This window comes from Pinus tabuliformis, chromosome 7, assembly GCF_031772625.1.
Source record: "Pinus tabuliformis cultivar Carrire ecotype Pingquan chromosome 7, CPIR1, whole genome shotgun sequence".
Taxonomy (NCBI): domain Eukaryota; kingdom Viridiplantae; phylum Streptophyta; class Pinopsida; order Pinales; family Pinaceae; genus Pinus; species Pinus tabuliformis.
In genome coordinates this window covers 1,646,074,504-1,646,097,584 of record NC_142293.1, presented here as the reverse complement: position 1 = coordinate 1,646,097,584, position 23,081 = coordinate 1,646,074,504, and the positions used below count along the sequence as shown (strand labels likewise).

Sequence of the window (23,081 nt, the reverse complement as noted above, 5' to 3'; positions counted from 1 at the left end):
TATGGCTTCTTTGTCCAGAAACCTAATCCGTTGCCCACAAAAAGAAGATGGCAGATTAATATGATTGCAGCTTGTTGACAAAACGATCTGGCTTCTCTGGCCACAAAAATGAATCTATCTAGCATTTTTTTTCCAATTTGTGTGAAAACAAGGACATTAATTAAATGAGATTAGTTTCTAGTAAATAGTGATTTGAGCTTTTTAAAGTTCCTTTTTGTTGTTAATTTGTTTTTTCTTCTGGCTGATGTATCTTGATTGAAATGATTTAGGTTTTTGGTGGACTCTTTACTATTATCACAAAATATTTATGTTTTCCATGATAGATAGAGTGTCCACCCAAAATGTAGGTAAACACTAATACTCTACTTAGTGCACCTCCTCTTCCCCTGTAAAGTCTACTACAAGCATAATTAAGAACTTCTCAAAGCCATTTAACATTTGAGTTGGCTAAAAATGCCTTTAAAACCCAGGTTAGAGATGATGCCAAAAAAAAATGGTGACCACAAGATTTTAACCCTTCTTTTGTGGACTTTTATAGTTAGTTTGATAATGCCACTACATATATTATGATGATGATGGTGGTGGTGGTGGTTAACCTCCACTTAGACCAAGCTTTGGTTTATCGAATTATTTAGTTTGATTTAAGATTTTATTCCTATACTCAAAAAGCTTGGAGAGAAGCCTCCCCAGCTCACTGTAATTTTGACAACCTAAAAGGTTAGGAAGGTCAGTATTGCAACAAAGATTTTGAAACTGAGATGCAAAACCACAAATATTTATAAATTTAAATATATAATAATAATAATAATAATAATAATAATAATAATTTTTTTATATATATATATAGTAGTTTAATTAATAGACTAAATAGTCTTTTTTTTTGCAGAAATACAATATAATTTCTAATGAAATCATTATTTCTTGTTGTTTAAAATATAAATTTTGAATGCATAAATAGATTCATCACTCTAAAAAATCTCTGATGTCCTCAATCTTTGCAAATTAAATAACTTATGATTTTTAAAAATCCATACTAGATTTTGAATAAATTTGATGAGAAAAAATGCTCTAAAAGGGTCATTTCATTTATTCTTTAGACTAAGTTTGTGTGTAGATTATGTTAAAATGTGACTTTTCTTAATAATTACATTAATCTTAGGACACTAATTTTTTTTGTTAAATCTTATTTGTTGTTTAAAATGGGTATTTCATTGCATATATGGATTTAGCCAAGAGCAAATTAAACCAGAAAATATGCAGAAAAGTAGAACAAATAAGCTACAAATGAAATGACCATTTTTTTTTGGTTAATTTTAACCAAAATTGGCAAAGACTTTTAGAAATTCTAATTTAAGTATTTAGTTTAATTTATATAATTCGAGTATCCCAAGAGTTTTTCATGAAGCTGAATCCATTTATGCATTTAAAATTACATTTTAAATAATAATAAAAACCACAATCTTGCTTAAAATTGCATTGCCTAATTTCAATAAAAAAACTCTTTCATCTATCAATTAAACTAAATCATATTAAATTACTATATTTTAATAATTATATTTTATTACAATATTAATTAATAATTATATTTATTTAATTATAACTATAATTAACTTTCATTAAATATAATGATTTGGTTGTATCAATTGAACCAAGCCATATTAAATTACTATATTTTAATAATTATATTTCATTGCAATATTGATTAATAGTTATATTTATTTAATTATAACTGTAATTAACTTCCATTAAATATAATGATTTGATTTAGTTGAATTAATTTGCGAGGCTAGAAATGTTTGACTCTATATTGTAATTAATAGTTAAATGCATGTAAGAATCTTTTAATGTCGTTATGCATAGTTGAATGCCCCGCATACACAGAATCTTTTAATGTCGTTATGCATAGTTGAATGCCCCGCATACACAATCGTGGTGAGAAGGGATTTTTAAATTTCTGGAAAGAACTAACGTGATCAATCATTTTCCTAATTTTTTTATATGGTATTATTTAAATAAATTTAGAGTTGTTTTTAATAGATTTTCAGATTTTTGGTGGTGGAATTTGACTAAAAATTTAGTGAAACCTTAATTTATATTATTTAAATTTTTTAAACTTTTTAATTATATATATAAATTCTGTACTATAAAAAAACTAATAACTAATAACATTTATGTAGAGAAATTAAACTTAAAAAATCTTACTCAATACAACTCTAATCAATTTTAATCATAAAATATCACTATCACTAAAGAACGATGACTAAAATTAATAGTCTAATTGTGCCGAAATTAAAAAATAAATAAAGCAATCAACAACCTTTAAATAAGGTTTATTTGGGCCAAAGGTCTACAAATTTTCAATAATTGCAGCGGAATCAATGACAGGGAGGTAGGGATATGAAGTCGCTGTCAAAAAGAAGATGACAAATAGATTGAAGATCACGGAGCCACGCCATGAATGCCTTTAAACAAAAAAAATTTTAAGCAAGAGGATGAGTACACAGTTGTTGTTATGATTTTTTTAGTTATATTTTACCATAATTCAATTTTTAAGGTCAGGGTCAAGTTAGATATTAAATTGATTTTTTTGAATTTGCCAAATAAAATTATAAAAATGTAATTTAATTATTAAAATGTAAAAAATATATATTATATTCTATTTTTTTTAATATGTAATTTTGAATAAAAAATAAATTTTTTAAATATTAAATTATACATAAATATTATGTATAATAATAAATATATGGAATACTTCTTCTATTATTTAAAAGTTGTAATTTCTGGTCAGAAAACACATATTTTTTAACTATTAGAAGTATTAAAATTAAACATAAATATTATGTACAATAATAATCAATGTCAAATTCATAGTGACATTTTCATTGGGGGCATTCATACTCAAACCTTGTGGCTAAACTTATTGGATTGGGGATTCCTAAAATAGTTGAGGTCAATTTTTTTTACTAGGTTTGATTTCAAAATATTTTCAAAATCAATATTTGAATTAAAAATAGCTAAACCCTATTACACTCTTGAACCGCTTCGGAGGAATCCGCGATATCAGATGTAGCTTGCTGGACATTTTTGTAGGTGTACATCGGTGCCACATAAACATAGCCGAATAAATTGATAACACTAAGAATTGCCAGAAGCCAATAAAAATAACCTAATTTAGCTCTGTTTAAATTGTTGGCCAGCCATCCTCCCTGTCCGTTTCGTTTGCTTAACCCCTGAACAATGGTGACGAGAAAACCGCCCATAAAACTGGAGACACCCAGAACACTCAGATAGAAAGCGATACCCATGCTTCTCATGCTATCAGGCATTTGATCATAGAAATATTCCTGCAGTCCCACTATAGCAAACACCTCTGCTATTCCCATCAAAAGAAACTGAGGAAGAAGCCAGAAAACACTGAGAGGGATTGTAGTTTTAGGGCTGTCAAGTAAGCCATGAGTTTTTGCTACATGGATTCTCATGTTTTCCATTAGAGCTGCAGTGACCATGGACAGAACAGAAAAGAGGATTCCAATCCCAATCCTCTGAAGAACAGTTATTCCTCGCTCGTTGCCTGTTATTCTTCTGGCCAATGTCATAAGATAACGGTCATATACAATCACGAAAATAAATGAACCAACCGTTTGAAAGGCCAGAAGAGAAGCTGGCGGGATTTGGAAATGGGGACCCATACTTCTATTCATGGTGCTGCCTTGCTTTACAAAGAGCGAATTGCTCTGCAATGCTGTCATTCCAAAGATTAAGCATAAGAACCAGATGGGCACCATCCTTAATATAATCTTGGTTTCTTCTACTTGAGTTACTGGGCAAACAATCCATGGATTTGGTTTCTTGCTTTGATGTTCATCAGTAATCCATCCTGAAGGGCCTGGCACCATTATGGCTGCTTTGTCCAGAAACCTAATCCGTTGCCAACCAAAAAGAGATATCAGAATAATATGATTGCAGCCTGTTGATAGAATGATCTTGGCCACAAAAATGAATTTATCTAGCATTGAATTTGTGTGAAAACAAAGAGATTAAATAAAAGAGATTAGTTCCTCTTAGATTGTTATCTGAGTCTTTGAAAGTTCCTTATGGTTGTCAATCTGTTTTTTCTTTTGGAGAAATAATGTGTTTTGATTGAAATTACTCATGTTTGGGGGTGTAAGTTTCACTCATTGTTGTCTCTCTAACGATGAGTAGAGCATCCACTCAAAATTGAGGTCATTTCAATCCAGATACATAGTTTCTTGAGAAGAAAAAAACAGATTAAGAACATGAATTCTCACTGTGAAAATATGCACACTCTTCTTTATTATTATTTATCTATCAATTTTCAATTTTCTTTAATAATATGTTACAGAGAAAAATAAACTAGGATGTTATAAGGAGGGGATCAATTCTAATCTCAAAAATCAAAATTATCTCTATCTTAAATAATATAAAAAAGAAAATGTTCAAATAATATAAAAAATAAAATGTTCAAATAATATAAAAAAGAAAATGAACATTGTGAAATTAAAAAACAAATTCTCATGAGCTTTATAGTGTAACTGAACATTGGTCAATTCCCAAGATATCATAGGATGAAATAATGTTACTATAAGTCACTAAGAAGATTGAAGATGAAAACTTACAGTTTCTCTTAAATTATCTATTTTATATTTTTAAAATACTTATCACACTATCAATTTTCATAACTTTTCAAGTAAAAGGAATTATGGTAATTTTGAAATACTGCTCAAACATAGAAATAAGCTAAAAATTTCCAAATAATTTTATGTTTTTTTAAAGACTGATAGACCATATCATCAACTTCATAAAAAACAAAAATTGCCTATAATGATTACGAAGAACCCAATTCAGAATGCCTAGTTTATGAATTTTAAGTAAAAATGTAGTGTAACAGATCGTTTCTGTACATTGAAAAAAAAACAAAGCAATTTACAGGGTACTTTCACTTGTCACACAATCTACTTCTGCACGCGATGTGCATGACTTGACGGCTGGGGCGGATGGCTTTCGCTCCCTCCAGCCAGGATCGATTCCTGCTTTCGCTCCCTCCAGCCAGGATCGATTCCTGCGGCCCTGCTTCGCTGAGGACCCCACGAAGGATAGCTGGCTTCTTAGGAAGGATATCTGTAACGGCTTTGGCCATATGTTGGAAAAATTTGCTGGCTTCGGCCATATGCTGTAATATCTGCTGGCCTAGGCCATATGTTGATTTTCTCTCTGAAAGAAAAAAAAAAAAAAAAACATTCGATAAATAAATAAATAAATAAATAAATAAATATATATATATATATATATATATGACTTACTGAAAATTGTCTGTATGCAACAGCAACCTCTGTCCGGATTTTATTAACTGAGCATCCTTCTCGTAAAGCAAGCTCGTATCTGAAGGCATGCTGATATTTCTTTTTCTTACAGCAGCAACTACAACTTGAGCCACACCAGTGACTGGGCTGCCTCCAGGAAGCCTGTTTCTATAGAATGGAGTCCCACAGAGAAATATAAGTGTGGAAATAGCCATGGCCACTGTAACTATCCCGAATCCAAATCCCCAACTTATGTTCTCCTGGACGTACGCAATAACTGTAACTGCTAAGAACATTCCAGCACAGAGGCAGCAAAACCAGTAATTAAAGAAAGAATTCTTCTGAAGCATTTCACTTTTGTCTTCCTCGTCAAACTGGTCTACACCAAAAGGCTCCAGAGAAGGTTTGTGGCCACCCACCCCAAAGGATATCAAATACAAAGCCAAGAAATAAACAACATCATTTTTCTTCAAGGCTGGGAGAGACACTGACAGCGTCAGCAATAGTAATCCCTGAAATCAACATTTAATCACAGTCAAAGAGATTAATCACAGTCAAAGAGATTGACCTATAAATGATAGGAATTTTGAATTTATGTCTATTGTAGATTTTGGGAATATTTCTGAATTTGATAATCAGGAGAGGATTAGATCAATTGTTAGTAGATTTTGGGAATATTTCTGAATTTGATAATCAGGAGAGGATTAGATCAATTGTTCGGTCGTCTCTTCCCGAAGTCATGATAGTTAGATTTTGAGATATTCTCTCCCTAAACAATCAATATAAAGATATAAAAAGATTGCATAAAGCCGTGTAAAATTTTCAATGTAGATTTGGAAATATTTAAATAACTAATTCCAGTTTCTGGAGTTTTGGTGTTTGGAATAGGTGTTTGGAATAGATTTGTAAATAATCTCATTAGTGTTCAAATCTCTAGAAACCATAGTATAAGAAGTTATAAACAACATGAAAACAAGTTTCATCACCAATTCCAACTCCAACTTCTAAAATTTTAAAAAATAAATTCCAACTCCAACTTCTAAAATTTTAAAAAATAAATCTACAAATAGTCTCACATGTTTAAAATATTTTGAAATCTTCCCTGACATTATTAAAGATGATCTAATTTTCAAATTTGTAAACTCACCAAGACATAAGCGGTTGAGGAAATGAGGACCATCTTGTAACGTCCAAAGTAAACATCTGCCATAAACCCCCCTATAAGAGGCATAACGCATGTGGTGCCTACCCAGTAGTTCACATTTTTTACAGCAGTTGCAACCCCTTCGTCCAACACAGTGGTTAGATAGATGATCATGTTTAATGCAATCGCAACGTAAGCGAGAGCCTCGCTGAATACAAACACTGTTCACAATTCATGCACAAATGTGTGATTAGTTCTTATGAAATCTCTTTGAAAGGCCTGGATTCTGAACACACAGCATGATAATAAAATTACAATTCCTTAAGTGTTTTTTATGAGAGATGAAGTGATTATCCAAAACTTTCTATAAATTTATACCATTTTTATTTAGAATATGATAATGTAAAGAATATAGTTATTAAGTTTTTGATAATAGGCAGAGGGATTGTTCAAATTATTCAGATTGTAGATTCAGAGAATATTTTGGAGTCTCTAGAGAGCAGAACCTATTCATATCGTAGATTTAGATAATATTTTGGAGTCTTATAGAAAACAGTTGAATCAATTGACTTCCTTTATTTAATTCCAAAATATTCCAAAAATATACAATCAAAAAACAAAAAAAACTAGTAATCACTCCACAACATTAAATTGCCTTTACATTTCATATAAAAAAATAATATTAAACTAAAAAATACTTTGCCAAATCCAAAAATAATATTAAGCCAAAGGATACTTACCAAGAATGAAAATAGAAGCCTTCCCACTACCAGATTTTGACCTGAGAACGGGCCTTCCTCTGACATCTACTGATCCATTACTAACCCAATCTAATTTTTCATCTTTTCTTCCCATCTCTGGTTGCAAGGGTGTCTTCCAAAACTCCACCCATTCCTTGAAAGGTTGGAATTTCATAACTATCCCTCACACCACCCAGTTTTCAGACTGTTCTAATGAACAAACTAGCTGGCCTTCCATGTATGGAAGTGGTGATACTCGTTCATATATATATATATATATATACTTGGACTTAAACAGATCTATGTGAGAATCCTCTGTTAGAAATTAAATGGAAGTTTCTAAATCTTAATGTGACCCAACTAATTAAGTCATTCCATAATTAAAAGCATTAAAGCATTAAAGCATGCATTAAAGCATTAAAGCGTTGAATTGGTATATGATGGACGTACCAGATTAAGAGTTAAATGATATATATAAAGGATTGGGTCCTCTCTCTCCCCACAAGAGTTGCATTCTTCTCCATCAAGAAGCACATGAAGGAAGTGAGGGCAAGAGGAGAGAAACCGAATTCTGAGAAGAAGAGCTGAAGTGCAGAAGAAGTAGCAGGCAAGAAGACTGAGGCCTGCATCAATACATCACCAATGGCTGGAGGTAACTCGTATCCCTGGGCATTAAGATTTAATGATTCTTTTCAGTTATTCCGCATATAGAAGAATCGTTGTTGAAATTAAGAAAACTAACAGTTGGTATCGGAGCGGTTTATCTCTGCCTTGGTATTCTCTCGCCGCCCTTTTGTCTTTCTGTGCGTCGGCTTCATCTTAAACCTTAAACTAGAAAGAATTAAATGCTTAGCTTGTCGATTTATTTATGCCCTTCCCTTGATAAATTCTCCGTTTGGAAGAATTCTCTTGTAAAGTGGTGCTTATTGCATTATTTCTCTGTTAAAACCATAATGAAGTATCGGGCACTTTTGTTGATAAAGCTTAATCGCCGATATACAAACTCCATCCAAAATCTAAGTAACGGATCCATCGGTTTCTCTTTTCCATGTGAATTTTGTACTGGTTTCCTCATGAAAAGACAATTTTCTTTGGCCATCGAGCACATGAATATAGGAATACGGATTTTCATATCTCGAGTTTCGTTTTGGTTGGCTGGTCTTAGTGTTATTTTTATACAAGTTTTAAGGAGTCAAATTGAGGTTGAGGTCAACGTATGGCCTGCATTCATCTTCTTGAAACTCGAGCCCATAGCATCGCAGTTCCAGTCTTTATCCCATCCCGAGTTTAATGTTTATGGAAATAGAACCTGTTGCATAACAGTTGTGTTTACCAAAATTGGATGCTATTCTTGGTTTATGATTAATATTATTGTGGTGGCAATTATGTGGGTTTATTGCGGTGGCAATGGTTGCATGCACTGTGCTTTACTCATGATGTTGTTCAAGTCCTGCGCATGCAACCATTGAATGATGAACAGGCCCGTCCAGGTCACCTAAAGATGCCATATAATCCATAAGGCTTAATAAAATTTGGGATCTCTGTGATATAGAAATTGCCGCATATATGAATCTCACAATTTATTTATTCACCATATCATTGTGTGTTCGCTGTAAATCAAGTTCGGATTGTTTGATGTATTAAGTCAATTAAGTGTTTACCCATGTGCTTAAAGATGGCACATATCTGGAGATATGCATATAATATTTTGATGATATCGTGACTTGTATTCATGGCTGACAAATTCACATGAAGCCACCCTTTTATTGCAAGTGAAGCCGTGCTCTTCAAATTTTATGTTATTATGTGCTGGCCAATTTTAGTGATGAATACGTCCAACGTTTTCAGCCGCTTACTATTGCACTAACCCGTGGGATTGAGCCACTATTAAAGAGAAGTGGGTTCTCAACGCGGCTGCTCACACGGACTGGACCGTCTCCTTAAACAAAGATGAAGATATTTCACCGTTTGTCTCAGTCACGAATGAGATGAAAACATTTAATGTTTTTTTTTGGCAAAAGCAGTTGGGCAAAAAGTAATTGCTCTATGACTGATTGTTTTGCATAAGGTATATGTTATAAATTATTTATGCACATGAGATTTATGATTTTGTTAATCACCAAAGTGGTCAAAATCAGAATAATCATTTAGTGCATAAGTGACATAATGATAGAAATTGCCAGATATAATAATACCAATTAAAAACTGGCGTCACTAATGATAGAACCTGAGAACTTACCCAAAGGAAAGTCTTGTTCTATAACTAGTTGACATGATGAGGTTTGATAGATATTTTGATTAAATAAATATTGATCATCCAAAGATGTCAGTTCTATTTAATTGAATATATTTATTACCTACTTATGTTTTGGTATTTAATTATGTTAAGTATAAGATAGTATCTACCCAAAGGAGTGCTATATTATACTATTATGTCTACATCTGAATCACGTTAGTTATGAGCTTATAGTGATTTCAATTTTAATTTGCAGGAGTTACCATGAATACACATGCTTCATCTGTTACATTGTTCACTGGTGTTAATTTTTCTGAATGGAAAGAACAAGTCGATTTCCATTTAGGTATTCAGGATCTTGACTTGGCACTCCTTGTGGATAAGCCTGCTGCTCTTACAAGAGATAGTACTGAGGCAGAAAAATCACACCATAAAGCATGGGAACGCAGTAACAGATTGAGCCTTATGTTTATTAAGATGACTGTTGCTAACAACATCAAGTCAACAATTCCACAAACAGAAAGTGCTAAGGAATATATGCAGTCTGTGGAAGAGCGTTTTCGTTCAGCTGATAAGTCACTCGCTGGTACTCTTATGGCAGAACTCACGACCATGAAGTTTGATGGGTCGCGAACTATGCAAGAGCACATTATAGAGATGACTAATATTGCAGCAAGGTTAAACTCCCTGGGACTTACAGTAGAGGATTCTTTTCTTGTCCAGTTCATTCTGAACTCGCTACCTTCTGAATATGGACCTTTTCAGATTAACTATAACACTATAAAGGATAAGTGGAATGTTAATGAATTGGCCAGTAGACTTGTTCAGGAAGAAGGACGTTTGAAAAATCAAGTGAATCACTCAGTAAGTTTTGTGAGTAATAAAGCTGGTAAAGAAAAGAAAGGAAAATCAAGTCATTTCAAGAAGAAAAAGGCACCTGCTAAGTATGGGCAGGATGAGGAAAAGAAGGAACTAAAGGATGTTCAATGTCATTTCTGTAAAAAGAAAGGACATTATCAAAGTGACTGTCCGAAAAGGAAAGCTTGGTTCGAAAAGAGAGGGATTTCTTACGATCCGAACCATAAATCCAAATGAAGATCTTTTTCTCTTTATGGGAAACGGAATGAAATCTTCAATTGAAGGCATTGGGACTTATTGTCTAATTCTAGAAAGTGGATATGTATTAAACTTATACAGTACCCTTTATGTACCTTCATTATCTAGAAACCTTATTTCCGCAAGTAAATTGGATATTTCTGGTTTTAGATGTATGATTGGATCTGGTTGTTTTGATTTATATAAGAATACTGATAATGTTGGTTCTGGTATTCTAATTGATGGTTTATATAAGTTGAAACTGAATGACACGTTCTGGTATTCTAATTGATGGTTTATATAAGTTGAAACTGAATGACACTTATGCGAATTCCTTGTTGAATGTAGTAAATAATGTTGGATGTAAACGTAGCATGTTGAATGAAAATTCTGCTTTCTTGTGGCATAAACGACTAGGTCATATATCCAAAGAAAGAATGATAAGATTAGTAAGTAATGAAATTTTGTCTTTAGTGATCTAGAATTATGTGTGGATTGTATTAAAGGTAAACAAACCAAACATAATAAGAAAGGAGCCACTAGAAGCAGCCAACTTCTTAAACTAATACACACTGATATTTGCGGACCTACGGACACTCCAGCCTTTAATGGAGAAAAGTATTTCATCACTTTTATTGACGATTTTTCCCGTTATGGTTATGTCTATTTGCTTCATGAAAAAATCTCAATCTGTGAATGTCCTTGAGACGTTTGTAAAGGAAGTTGAGAGGCAATTAGAAACTAGTAATGCAAGATTCATTGAGAATGGTGAAGTCAGTGGGAGTACTAGAAGAGAAATAGTAGAAATAAAGGAAACAAGGGTAAATGTTACATTGCCCAGAATAGTTCCTTCATCTACTATTACTCCAAATGTTGTTCCAGCTGTTGTAGAACAGCATGATGATAATGAACAACATATAAATGAAGAAGTACTTCCTGAAGGAAATGACTTACATAATGCTGATATGCATGAACCACAACAAGTAGCATTAAGAAGACCTCAAAGAAATCGTAGGTCAGCTATTTCTAATGATTATGTGGTTTATATGCAAGAATCAGATTATGATTATGTGGTTTGGAATTGTTGATTACAAGGAGTGTCTGGAGATCTTGATGAGGATGTTTATATGGATCAACCTGAGGGTTTTTTTGTAGAAAGCAAAGAACAATTGGTGTGTAAACTTAAGAAGTCAATATATGGGCTCAAAACAAGCATCCCGGTAGTGGTATATTAAGTTCAATACCATTATTACATCTTTTGGTTTTAAGGAAAATACGGTTGATCACTGTATATACCGAAAGATCAGTGGGAGCAAGTTTATTTATTTGGTCCTTTATGTTGATGACGTCTTGCTTGCTGCAAATAATTTAAGTATATTGCATGAGACTAAGAAATTTCAGATTTTGCTGGATGCATCGATACTAGAAAATCGACTTTTGGTTACCTGTTTATGTTTGCTCAAGGTGCCATATCATGGAAAAGTGCGAAACAGACTATCGTTGCTTCATCCACTATGGAGGCAGAATTTGTGGCATGTTATGAAGCCACAATTCATGCATTATGGTTGCAGAACTTTATTTCAGGACTTGCGGTTGTCGACACCATTAGCAAGCCGCTGAAAATTTATTGTGATAACTCTGCAGCAGTATTTTCTCAAAGAACGACAAGTACTCTAAAGGTGCCAAACATATGGAACTGGAGTATCTTGTTGTGAAAGATGAGGTTCAGAAACAAAGAATGTCAATCATGCACATCAGGACAGAACTTATGATTACAGACCCTTTGACGAAAGGGTTACAACCAAGACAATTTAAGGAACATGTTCAAAGAATGGGTCTTGGTTGTATTAATGATAATTGATGTGTGACATTCTGAGCTCTTTTATGTGTTTCTGATATACAATCATGTGTTTCTTGTTTTAATGAAGTAGTATGTATTTTATGTAATTTTAAACAAGAAAGAGTCTTATAAAGATATTATGTTTAATCATTATGATATAAGACATTATGTGGACCATTATGTTGTTTTATATAAATTATGAGTATGAATTGATGGATTGCTGGTATTGTAGTATATGGAAGGGAATGCATTGAATTAATAGTGCACAACTGCCATAACTCTCAGCAATTTATCATAGTATGATGTTCAACACTTAATATTATGAATAGTTGGGTCAAGTGGGAGAATGTTAGAAATTAAATGGAAGTTTCTAAATCTTAATGTGACCCAACTAATTAAGTCATTCCATAATTAAAAGCATTAAAGCATTAAAGCATTAAAGCATGCATTAAAGCATTAAAGCGTTGAATTGGTATATGATGGACGTACCAGATTAAGAGTTAAATGATATATATAAAGGATTGGGTCCTCTCTCTCCCCACAAGAGTTGCATTCTTCTCCATCAAGAAGCACATGAAGGAAGTGAGGGCAAGAGGAGAGAAACCGAATTTTGAGAAGAAGAGCTGAAGTGCAGAAGAAGTAGCAGGCAAGAAGACTGAGGCCTGCATCAATACATCACCAATGGCTGGAGGTAACTCGTATCCCTGGGCATTAAGATTTAATGATTCTTTTCAGTTATTCCGCATATAGAAGAATCGTTGTTGAAATTAAGAAAACTAACATCCTCTACCACAACCAACGCCATAGGGTTAGATGATGACAATATATAATTGTATCTTGTGGTAGTTACACGTTGAACCTAATTATAATACTTGCAATTGGCCATCCTAAAGATTTTTATATGCTTGGTTGATTGATAGGTCAATCAATTAATTTTATATGCTTGGTTGATTGATAGGTCAATCAATTAATTTTATATGCTTGGTTGATTGATATTTCTGTCAAACTAGCAAAATATGCTCGTAGGATTTAGTGTCCACCTAATCTATTAATTTATGGCTGATAAATGCTTTATTATTATGGTTGATGGATGCTTAATTTATGGTTTATTTGGTTTATGTATTTGCATGTTATCATATGCTCGTACTTCAGTGTATAACTATAATTAATCAAGAAGTTGTTGGAGTCTATTTGTCAGGTTCTGTTCTTATATTATTTTATGGTTATAGAATAAGGATAGGAATCTTTGACTTGGTTCATATTGCGTGTTTATATGAAGTGAATATCAAGAAAAGGCATATAATGAAATGTAGGGGTCGTGGCCGAAATGTTAATATATGTATTTATTTATAATAAAATATGGATAATTGTGTTAAGATGTGAAATTTTGAAATTTTTATATTATATTTTAATTTACATTTATTAAATTTAATATTTTATTATTAAAAAAAAATCATATGAATATAAAATACTATTGAAATAAAAAGGTAGTATTTTATTATATATAAATAAAAATTATAATTATAAAAACTAAATTAATTTAATAATAAATATAAATTGATTTAGTTAATTTTTATTTTGGAAATGAGATCATGTTATTTCTATATATATATGAATGAGGGTTTGTGATGATTAATATTAATAACTAGTAATTGCATCAGATACTGTAATGGAAACACCGTAAGGCAATAGCATATAACATTAATTAATGTTTTTTTGACAATTTTTGAAAGGCAAAAAAATATAATAAAAAAAAAGGCAAGGATCATGCTACAGTGACATCTTGCTACCTCCGAGTAGGACCAAGCTCTAATCATCGAACTCTACGGGAATCTTACATCCTGCTGCCTCCGAGTAGGCCCAAGCTTTAATCCTTGAACTCTACAGGAAAAGTTCAGTGAGCACAAAGTTTCTCCCATGTCGTTTTCATGGGGACTAATTTGTATAAACAAAGTCTTTACATGTAACATTAATTAATGCTTCTTTGACAATTTTTGAAAGGAAGAAAAATATCAAAAAAAAAAAAGGCAAGGACCATGCTAAAGTGACATCTTGCTACCTCTGAGTAGGACGAAGCTCTAATCCTCGAACTATACTGGAATCTTACATCTTGTTGCCTCCTTGAACTGTACTAGAATCTTACATCTTGTTGCCTCCTTGAACTCTACTGGAATCTTACATCTTGTTGCCTCCGAGTACGACCAAGCTCTAATCCTCAAACTCTATTAGAATCTTACATCTTGCTATGTCTGAGTAGGACCAAGCTTGAATCCTTGAACTCTACTGGAAAATTTCAGTGAGCACAGAGTTTCTCCCATGTCATTTTCATGGGACTAATTTGTACAAACAAAATCTTTGAGTATATGACCTGGCCTAATCCTCAAACTCTACTGGAATCTTACATCTCGCTGCCTCCAAGTAGGACCAAGCTCTAATCCTTGAACTCTATAGGAATCTTACATCTTGTTGTGTCTGAGTAGGACCAAGCTCTAATCCTCGAACTCTACTAGAAAAGTATTGTAAAAGTTCAGTGAGCACAGAGTTTCTTCGATGTCATTTTCATGGGGACAAATTTGTACAAACAAAGTCTTTTGGAGTATATAACCTAGCCTCGGTATTTGTATGCCAGAAGGAAATTCAGCAATGATGGCATACTTTCTTTCCCATGGAATAGTCGTAGTCGGAGGACAAATGTCAATTCAAAAATTGAACTCCACTACCAAAAGAAGATGGCCGTGTTGGGAGAGAAAAGGATGCATCAAAGGGCTCAAGGCCTAGCTCCAATACATAGTTGTTCTTGAAACTGCAAAATACAAAATTTTCATCATTTTCTTATCGGAGTAAAAAGAAGAGTGAATCTGTATTTGGCACCTGTAACAAGATATAGAGAAAATAAAGGAGAGCACAATATAGTTGAATTTACAGTTTATAGCATATATATAGCATATACTTCCTAGGCACGTAAAGAGCTAAATAAAGGAGAGTACAATATAGTTGAATTTACAGTTTATAGCATATACTTCCTAGGCACGTAAAGAGCTTAGAGGCTGATGCAGTTCCAAGTATTCATTGACAATGTTTATTACCTTCCTCTTCTGTATTTTGCAATTTAGGAAAAGTGTCAAGAAAAGTTAAAATATATATGATAGAAGACATCTACTAGCTTCAACAACATTACAATTCATATCTAGGCATGAGACTTCCAATATATCATTGACTATATCTGCACTTACATCATTTGCCATCTTTATTTTCATGCACTATGGGTCCACAATGCAAATAAGTACCTTCCATCCACAAGGTGTTCCTTGAATTCCAAATATTCAGTGACAGAGAGTTGTTCAACAGCAAGTTCATCAACATTGACGCAAACATATTCCTACACACTAGGCCTTGGCCGTACCGCAAGAACAACCCATGGTGTAAGAATGATGGCCTCCTGAAACATACATCATATTGTCATGAGAACCAAATAAATATGCAAACATTTTAAGACAACTACATTTATTTTGAAATAAATTGCTCCAGAATTTGCAGAATGTTCCTTTTCTTTTAAATAATGGAAAAATCTGATCATACCTGGCTTGACTTCAACACATCTCCAAATAGCCGAAAAATATGGAGATTTTGACGTTCATCATTCTGGCCTATTACCTTTGCTAATCCATCTAACAGTTGATGGGGCTGCAAAATCTTCTTGCCATGTGATACATATCTGCAACCATTTGAAAAAAAGAAAAGAAAAGAGTCAATCTTCATAGAAGCATGGGACTAAAGGTTCAGTTGGTGTATTTAAACATCTTAAATGTCTAGATTATGTAAACCGTTCTTCTTGGTTTCCTCAATTTAAAGATCATACATTCAGATAAAAATATTCGTCAGGGAACAGAGGTAGGAATCACCATGAAAGCAAAGAAACTGTTTCATTGCGGTGCTCAGAGAGCGTGTCCTCGACACACTCAAGTGAACTCAGAGCACGGTGCAATGCAACACGGTTCAACATTGCAATAACCATATCTTCTTCCTTTAACTGTCAAGGCCAACAACGCCAAATAAAAAAAAAAAGATTTAACTGCTAATTTCTCTCCGGCACAAGCCTTACCAGGATTCTGACTAATCCTCTGATGACAGAATTCAATTCTATCCTCACTGAAATAACAAATACAGACAACTGAAACTTTGGAGAAATGTAAAAGAAGGGAAGTTCCAGAGAGTTTGATGAAGTAACAGAGATGCCTTCAATGACAATACATTGGAAGACAGGAAACAACTCGAGCAAAAATCGTGGAAGAACAAGATTAGAGCGGTTATAACTTATATGTAAACAAAACGTGCTAGTAAAATTTATTGGAGTGCCCATTAAAAAAATGGAAGTCCTTGGTGTGTTGATACAAGGTCTTCTGATAATGGGGTTTTTAAGCAAGATGAGAAAAATCAAGAGAAAAAACCAGAAGCTCTGAATTACAACTAATGACTTTAAACTCAAATCAAATTTTAAAATAATAATCCTAACAAGATCAAGAATACTAACAAATAAAAATAGCATGGAAAGTTGGCCACATAATGGAAGATGGTGACAAGTTCCTTTCTTAGAGTAGTTAATCTTTATGTAGGTTAATCTTTGGTTACTTTTAATTGGATGGATTAATGGGTATTATGTAAAGATTAAGATTTCTGCATGTAAAAGTAATTTTGGAATTGGATGGTTGGTCCATTCATGGTAAGGTTAAGACTTACTAAGTAATTGGATGAATTAATTTGTGAAGAATTAATTTGTGTAAAAGTAATTTTGCCCACTTCTTATAAAGGTAAATATTTTTTAGGTAGATATAACTGTCCAATTTGATGATTCTTATTTAGGTACACAGTTATATAAAACAAATTACAAAAGTTTAAGATAATATTAAGTCTTCTGATAATGGGGTTTTTAAGCAAGATGAGCAAAATCAAGAGAACCCGATATAAAGCCAAGAAAAAGCCCATGGATTTACAGAAAAACTACAAGCTATGAATTACAACTAATGACTCAATAATCACTATACAAATTACAAAAATTTAAGTTTAAGATAATATTACGTCTTCTCATATATCTTTTAAATAATGGAAAAATCTGACCATACCTGGGTTGACTTCAACACATCTCCAAATAGCCCAAAAAAAAAAAAAAAAAATTGAGATTTTGACCTTCATCATTCTGTTTTATTACCTCTGCTAATCCATCTAACAGTTGATGGGGCTGCAAAATCTTCTTGCCATGTGATACATATGCTCACTGAAATAACAATTCTATCCTCACTAAAATAACAAATACAAACACCTAAAACTTTGGAGAAATGTAAAAACAAGGAAGTTCCAGAAAGTTTGAGGAAGTAACAGAGATACCTTCAATGATAATACATTGGAAGACAAAAAACAACTCGAGCAAAAATCGTGGAAGAACAGGATCAGAGCAGTTATAACTTACATGTAAACGAAACGTGCTAGTAAAATTTATTGGAGCGCCCATTAAAAAAATTGGAGTCCTGAAGTGTTGACACAAGGTCTTCTGATAATGGGGTTTTTAAGCCAGATGAGAAAAATCAACAGAACAAACTAGAAGCTCTGAATTACAACTAATAACTCTAAACTCAAATCAAATTTTAAAATAATAATCCTAACATGATCAAGAATCCTTACAGGTGTACAGGTGTTGCATGCAATCAATGATCAATCCTTGGGAATTGCACAATCAATTGGAGGAAAATTCCTAAAAAGATGAGGGCTTAATTTCCTCAAGATTTGAGGAAGGAAATAGGAGCTCAGGTGGAGGCAGAAATTGACCAAGTTTGGGTCAGAGATTTTTATTGAGTAGAGAGAACATTTATTCATTTGCAGGTTGAGCTCAGAGCGAGCAAGAAATTGTAATACATTCTCTATTCCTCTAATTAATGCAAGCAGACATAAGGGGTTTTTACTAGTTGGTTTCCCCTAGATAAATATGTGTACTTGTGTATGTTATTGATGCATGTTTGCGAATGCTTTTTCTAAATTTTGAATTAATTTCTGCAGAGCAATATAATAGAATTATGTATCTTGATTTAGATTGAATTTCTTGAGCAGTTGCAATCCTATCACCATATTTCTACAATATCCTAGCCTTGTTCCAGTTTGATGAACTACCCAATTTTATTCCCTATAAATTCCAAATTCTCCACATGCTAGAAAAGAAGATGGCATCCTAGAAGAATGGCCCAAATACATAATTGAAGACATAATTGAAGACATTGACTTCTTCGTGGGGTTGAAACTAACCTCGGATTCCATGAGGACTAGACTAGAAGGACTCTAGCTCCAATTACACTTTAGTACAAAAATCAAGTCCTCACTAGTTCTAAATTTGAAATATAGTCATCCTTTGGACACAAAATAAAATTTCTGGAAATAACCTAATTAGGGAGCCAATTATCCAATGTTTGGACAAAATATGAAATTTCAGGCAATAACCTAATTTTGGATCCAATTGTCTCCAATATGTTTCCCTATGGATTTCCAGGTGCACCGTCTTTCTGTAGAATATAACAATTGTAGTTTTATCCATTAGATGAGGGATATTTTCCAATTTAACATCTTCACCCCTAACCATTTTTTATTTTATCTCTCCTATCATGAACACACAATTTATTTTCCTTAATTCCCTTAGCACCTAAGTTCACAAAGAGATATTTTGTGTATTAAAGCTAACTTTCAGGCAAGAGTGTTGCAACACTACAAGGGGAGGAAATGTGCCAGACTTAGGAGTTCTAGGAGAGGGTAAGGGAGAGTCTTTGAAAGAAACGAAGAGGAATGGGGGAGCCATATCTTGAAGTAATCCCATTGCATGGCATTAAAGTTTTAGTAGCTGAAGAATCCATAATCGATGTATGAGAGCAAGGTGGCATGATTGACCGATTAGATTACGCCAAGGAATGATCCATCCTGGCTTGTTGCAATTGGTAAAATCAGGAATTAGAGTAAAAGATTGCTAAGGCATTGGAGATGTCATTGGTGTAGTCCACCTCCTCTTCCTCCATTAAGTCTACTACAAGCATAATTAATAGTTTCTCAAAGTCATTTTGACACTTGAATTTCCTATAAACCCCAGTTTAGGATAGAGATGGTGTCAAAATATGGCAAATAAAAAAAAAACCCTTCTTTTGTCAATTTCTAGCGCCAAATTTGATAGTGTCATGACACATATTATAAAAACCATAAATATTTATAAATTTAAATATATATAATAATAATATTATTAAAATTCATATTTTATGATTACAATATGTTGCAACATAATTTTAGTTTTATGTGTGTTTTTATTTGTTATATTGTAATCACTTTACACTCAAAAATACTTCCACTTTTTGTTTTATAAAAAGATTTCCAAAGTTTTATAAAGTTTCTAAAAAATTATTATATTAAATTGATTTTTCCAAAAATTAAAATTATTTTTTAAATTTTTTAAATTAAAATTTTGTATTTTTTTTAAAATAACTTTAAAAAATATAAATTTGAGAAAAATATGTAAAAATTGACATGTGCACAATCTATACAACCCTTATTATATCAATATGTACTCTAATAATATAACATATGTACCATATTTATTATAGTGTACCATCTACTCTTTAAAAAATATTTGTATTTATGTACTTATTTTTTTAATATTATTTTGTAATATTTTTTATATTACAATTGTGGAGCATTAAAGTTGAGTGTGGCTTGATTAATGTCACATAAATCATTTTTTGTTTATATTGTTATGTATATTAGTACAACCACATTAAAAATATTAATAATATTAATGTGGTTGATATACCCGAATGATTTATAAATATAACAAAAAAATATTGCAACACAAAGGATGTATTATAAAATTTGCTTATATATTAATTTCTCCATCTAATTAGAATATGAACTTATTAGAATTGGAATAATCTCACATCCCTAGGAAATTGGTGCGTTGGGAGCCATGTGGCAGGAATCTAATTTAATTTGAGAAAGAGAAAAAAGGAATTGCACATATTATTGTAAAATGGACCATTTTGCTAAATAAAATTTGCTTATATATTAATTTCCCCATCTAATTAGATATGAAATTTGTGGGCAGGGATGCATGTGGCATGAATCTAATTTTTAAAATTTATTAAAAGTCAATGCAACCTAACAAATTATGTAACACACTATTGATAAGCATTAAGACTAAGCATATGATGAGCATATTCCCTTGAGAATTAGGTCATCAATTAAAAAAAATAAAAATAAAAAAGTCAACGGATCTTCATCCACCTTAAGTTGAAATAAGAAGTCTTTCAACAATTTTATATATATATGGAATTAGATTGCAACAAGACATCTATTACCTATATGTTTTTAGATGAGTTTTTATCTATATTTACAAACAATGTTTATTATAAAAAGGATTTGTACTCTAAAGTTAATGTATTAATTAATAAATTTGATAATAAAATATATTATAAGGATTTATACTTGAAAGTTAATATATTAATTAATAAAAGAATAGATATAGTTATTGTATTATAATTAATTTTTAGGTTATAATTATTATTATTAATACATTAATTAATAAAATCAATAGGGTGTAATTTAAATTATATAAATCATAGTGTAATTAATATATATATATGAAATTATTCACAATGCACATTTAGTAGTGATATTAATAACAATATAATATTTTATTGAAATTTATATATCTTATTGTTTTATTTTTTTGTCTTTTAAATAGTTTATTTTTAATATTTAAATTGAAAATTATACATATTAAGAATCAAATTTAGAATAACTTATTAATGGGTATTGCTTTGTGATTTTTATTTTTTATTTGAATATGTATCTTATTATTATTATTTTTTGTCTTCTAATTAATTTATTTTTAATATTTAAATTGAAAATTATGTAGATTAAGAATCAAATTTAGGTTAAGTGTTGTTTTGTCATTTTTCTTTTTTATTTAAATATAATATTATATTAGGTCTGAGACTTTTGTGATCCATATTGTAGATAAATGTCTTTTGGAAAAATCACATCATTAGGATTTGGTCGACGTTTCGAACCAACCAATGTGGTTCATCCTTAGGAAAGGTGAAAGAAATCGTACAATCTTGAGGAATAAATAGTAAGGATGCATCATTGCCGAGGGTTAGTTGTTGACAACTAGTCATTGGAGAATAGTCAAACAAGTTAATAAAATATTATTTTTATTTAAAAATTAGTTTTAATATTTTAATATAATTTAAAAACCCAATTTTTTAGATGTAATGTTTTTAATTTAAAAAGGGGAGTTTTAATATTTCTAATAATATCTAACATCCAAAAAAAATTGATATAAATTTCTAATATTCTTAATTTTTTTATATACATTTTTAATATCCTTAATTTAGTAATAAAGTAGTAGTTAATGACTTTAATTTTAAAAGGGGAGTTTTAATATTTCTAATATTATCTAACATCCAAAAAAAATTGATATAAATTTTTAATATTCTTAATTTTTTGATATACATTTTTAATATCCTTAATTTAGTGATAAAGTAGTAGTTAGGGTCATGGATGATATTAAGGAAATAAATAAGGGGGTTAAAAATCGGTGAATAATGAAAACAAAGTTATAGGGGGGATAAAATAAAAATAGTAGTATCCTAAATATTGGAATATGATAAGGTAAAGAAAGGATTCCAAAAATTATCTAAAGGGAGATAGGAATAAATAAAAATAGTAATAATGATAAGAAAACATATTAATTATTAAGGAAAGGAAAAGTTGTGAGCCCTCATAGGGTGATTATAAGGAAAAAATAGAACCCATAAGGTTTAGATAAAAATAACATGTATTAAAAAAAAAAAGGTAAATACTATGAAAGTAATTAGGAGTTCAATAATAAAACTAGGGTTAAAAATGAGGAACTAAAGTAAGGATATATGTTATAAGAGAGGGATTAATAGTGTTTATTTTAATTAAGATACAAATAATATGATATACATAAATAAAAAGAAAGGAAACTAAAAATGTAAAAGATGTAAAAAGGGGGGAAAAGGAGACAAAAGGATCATAAGGAGAGGGCTGGACTCCAACTTTTGCTCAATATCCAACCATCATCTCTGTTGAGATTCTTAGCATGCCTTTCAATCTCAATGGCCTCTCTGAGCTTCCTATGGTGGAAATAGTCAACCCTAGCAATGACATTAGAATCCTCTATACAAACATGGTGCTTGGACTTCTCGGCATGCTCAGCTAGACCCGAAGAGCAGGAACGATTATGCCTTATGTTTGTTGCGTGTTCATTGATCCTTTGGTTGATTGATCGACCCGTTTCCCCAATATATGGAGTACCACATGAACATGGAATCAAGTAAACACCTTTCATGTCCTTCGAGTCAACGAGATCTTTAACAAAACCAAGAGAATTTCTAATGGTTCTAAGAGGTTTGAATGAAGAGGAAACATTATTCTGCCTAAGGATATGAACAATCTTATCTGAGGTCCCTTGAATAAACGGGAGATGAACCTTGGAGATAAGATCGACACTAGAAGTTTTCTCTCTAGAATATTTACATGCTCTTTGAAAAGCTTTGAGTCTCTAGGTTCTGTTGTATCCATTATTCTTAAAAACTTCAAGGAGATGAGATTTATCCTGCTCTAGGTGGTTATCATCATAGATTCTCATAGCACGGGT

The 23,081-nt window shown here is 31.7% G+C and overlaps 1 protein-coding gene across 1 annotated transcript; it reads right to left on the bottom strand.

Annotated features, from left to right (window-relative positions):
- Window positions 1-3,014: 3,014 nt before the first annotated feature.
- Window positions 3,015-7,380, bottom strand: LOC149254702 (protein NRT1/ PTR FAMILY 5.6-like). The gene is made up of 4 exons (XM_089454817.1): window positions 7,206-7,380; window positions 6,469-6,686; window positions 5,322-5,833; window positions 3,015-3,918 (listed from the first exon to the last, which is right to left on the bottom strand). Exons 1-4 carry the CDS (start codon window positions 7,378-7,380, stop codon window positions 3,015-3,017), a joined length of 1,809 nt encoding a protein of 602 aa, XP_089310943.1.
- Window positions 7,381-23,081: the final 15,701 nt, after the last annotated feature.

Bases quoted from the DNA above. Each gene is read 5' to 3' on its own strand.
- LOC149254702 (XM_089454817.1), bottom strand. From the start codon at position 7,380: ATGAAATTCCAACCTTTCAAGGAATGGGTGGAGTTTTGGAAGACACCC. The intron at 6,687-7,205 runs GTAAGTATCCTT...AATTGTGAACAG, and splicing joins GGCTTCTATTTTCATTCTTG to TGTTTGTATTCAGCGAGGCT. The intron at 5,834-6,468 runs GTGAGTTTACAA...TGTTGATTTCAG, and splicing joins CCTCAACCGCTTATGTCTTG to GGATTACTATTGCTGACGCT.